The 2,420-nt window shown below is 48.2% G+C and overlaps 1 protein-coding gene across 1 annotated transcript; it reads right to left on the bottom strand.

The window, feature by feature from the left end:
• Window positions 1–797: 797 nt before the first annotated feature.
• On the bottom strand, window positions 798–1,685 carry LOC137619068 (uncharacterized). The gene has a single exon (XM_068349265.1). It carries the CDS (start codon window positions 1,683–1,685, stop codon window positions 798–800), a length of 888 nt encoding a protein of 295 aa, XP_068205366.1.
• Window positions 1,686–2,420: the final 735 nt, after the last annotated feature.

The raw sequence follows: 2,420 nt of genomic DNA, 5'->3' as shown, positions 1-2,420 counted from the left end.
TTTATCCCATTTTAATGGGTTCGGGCCTGTCTGGTTTTGGATGCGGACGTTGTCGCCAACTCTCAATGGTGGGGGCCACTTTGTGTGCTCGGTCCAGTACTCGGCCATCCTCATATGGCGATTCCGGAGTGCTTCCTTGCGTTGTGCGAGGGTGCTTCTCCAAGTGGGATGGGGGTTGTATTTTCCTGGCAAGATGGGGATGAAATCCTTAATGGGCCTTCAGAAGATACACATAGCTGAAGAAACTTTGGTTTCTTTATCAGGGGTATTCCAGTATTGAAGGACAGCGCGCTGAAAGGCGTCAATGTTCAGGTTTTCTGTGGGCCCAGTGTTGTCGGTGAGGAGTCTTTTCACTATTTTAACGCCGACCTCTGCCCTACAATTAGAATTGGGAAAATAGGTTGAGGAAAGACGATGGTCGACTCCCCAAGCCTGAAGGAAATCTTGAGTGACTTTTGCGGAGAACTCTGGGCCACCATCAGAAGAAAGCTCATCAGCGATTCCATATGTTGCGAATATCCTCCATAGACTGTTGATAAGACCAGTGGCACCATCTGCTGCGCGTTCGATGACAGGCCAATTTGAATACCTGTCCACTACAACGAGGTACTGTTGTCCTTTGTAGTGGAAAAAATCGGCACAAATATGCTGAAATGGATAGGCAGGAGGGTTTTGTGGATGTAGGGGAAGGGCGGGTTGGGAAGGTGCGATGCGATTACAGTGATAACAGTTCATACGTGTGTCTTGGAGATCTTTAAAGATGCCGGGCCAAAATACAGACGAATCTGCTCGTGCTGTCATCGAGGTGATTCCCTGGTGAGCCGCATGAAGGGCTTGGAGTACTTGTTTACGAAGGGTGGGGGGATCACAATTCTGTCCTTGTAGATGACTACACTGTCTACAGTATACAATTCGTGGCGGAAATTATGGTATTCATGGAGATGCGGTGGTACGTCATTCTTAGCCTCGGGGATGCCATTTTCAATCAGTGTGATCAGATGTTGAAAGTCCGGGCAGCTGTTAGTTGCAGTTTGAACTTTGTCCCACGTCACTGAGCCAAGGGTTTGCAGGGATGTAGCATGTGCACACTGCAGGGCAGAGTCGATATCATCCTTTATCTCATCACTGCAGGAATGCATGAATGCGATGTCGTCCTGCAAACGTAGTTTCATTGGGGGACCATTGCCTCTGGGATGCCGTGAGAGCGTGTCGGCTGCTTTGTGTTTTGTGCCAGGAACATGGACCATTTCGAAGCAGTATCGTAGTGTCTTTTCTTTTAAGTTTCGAAGGCGAGCGTTGGAGATGTCTTCGAAAGATCGATCATCAAAAACTTTAAGTAGGGGCTTGGGGTCCACCGCGATGAACAAGCTAGGGCATCCAAGGACGAAAAATCTGGTTTTGTTGAGGGCTTCCACTACAGCCAAGGCCTCTCCTACAATGGGTGCATAGCGGGACTCTGCTGGGTGTGTGAATCTACTCCCAATTAAGGTGGTTTTCCAGCCCGATTTGCAGCAAAATGGCTGGGTTGGTGTGCACAGGCAGTGTTTTTGGGTGAGCCAGAACCCAATGCCTGATTTGGACCAGTCGGTAGCAAGGCATGTTGGTTTTTCTTTATCGTAGATCTGGACGCCCCTCTTGATTTCGTCGATTATGTGATCTTTAGATTCATCTAAAAGGGTGTCCATGTGTCTGTCCCAACAGAAAGGGTTGCCAGGGAGCAAAAAGTTACGAAACAGGGTCATGCGTCAGTCATAGAGAAGGCATAAGAGACTTGATTGATGAGGCCAAACCAGGAACGCACGTCGGTTATGTTTTTTGGTGTGGGGAAATCGTTTATTGCAGACAAATATTTCTCACATGGCCGGACGCAATCTGATGTGATTTCAAACCCCGCAAACTGGACAGTGTTAGCTGAAAAAACAAACTTGTCAGGATTTAGAATGATACCATTATGACCACAAATATCTAACCATTGTACTGTCTGGAAGAAACTCTCCTCTATGTTGTCTGCCCAGAACAACGTGTCATCGATGCACTTGGTTTTGTTCGGGATATGATCGACCAGTTCGTCGTATCGTCTAGAATAGCCATCACCAGAAGCTATGTATCCTTGTCGGGGCGTGCAATACCTGTAGCGGCCCCATGGTGTGATAAATGTTGTTAGGTGACGGTCTTCAAGCCGTAGGGGTACGCTGTGGTATCCATTCAAGGCATCTAAGACAGTTTTACGTTTACCTGCTGGCACTGCACGAGCTTGATGGAAAGGGGATGGTGTGTGGTGTGTTTGGCGAGTGGCAGGGAGGTTGAGGGCTTGCAGATCATCTGTGCGACGTGGTTTACCATTTTTCTTGGCGCAAACTACCATACGGCTTATCCATGTGACAGGCGGATGTGATATGACTTGACGGTCTTGAGTGGGA

This window comes from Palaemon carinicauda, chromosome 25 (assembly GCF_036898095.1).
Source record: "Palaemon carinicauda isolate YSFRI2023 chromosome 25, ASM3689809v2, whole genome shotgun sequence".
Classification (NCBI taxonomy): Eukaryota; Metazoa; Arthropoda; class Malacostraca; order Decapoda; family Palaemonidae; genus Palaemon; species Palaemon carinicauda.
This window is presented reverse-complemented; position numbering and strand designations above follow the sequence as displayed.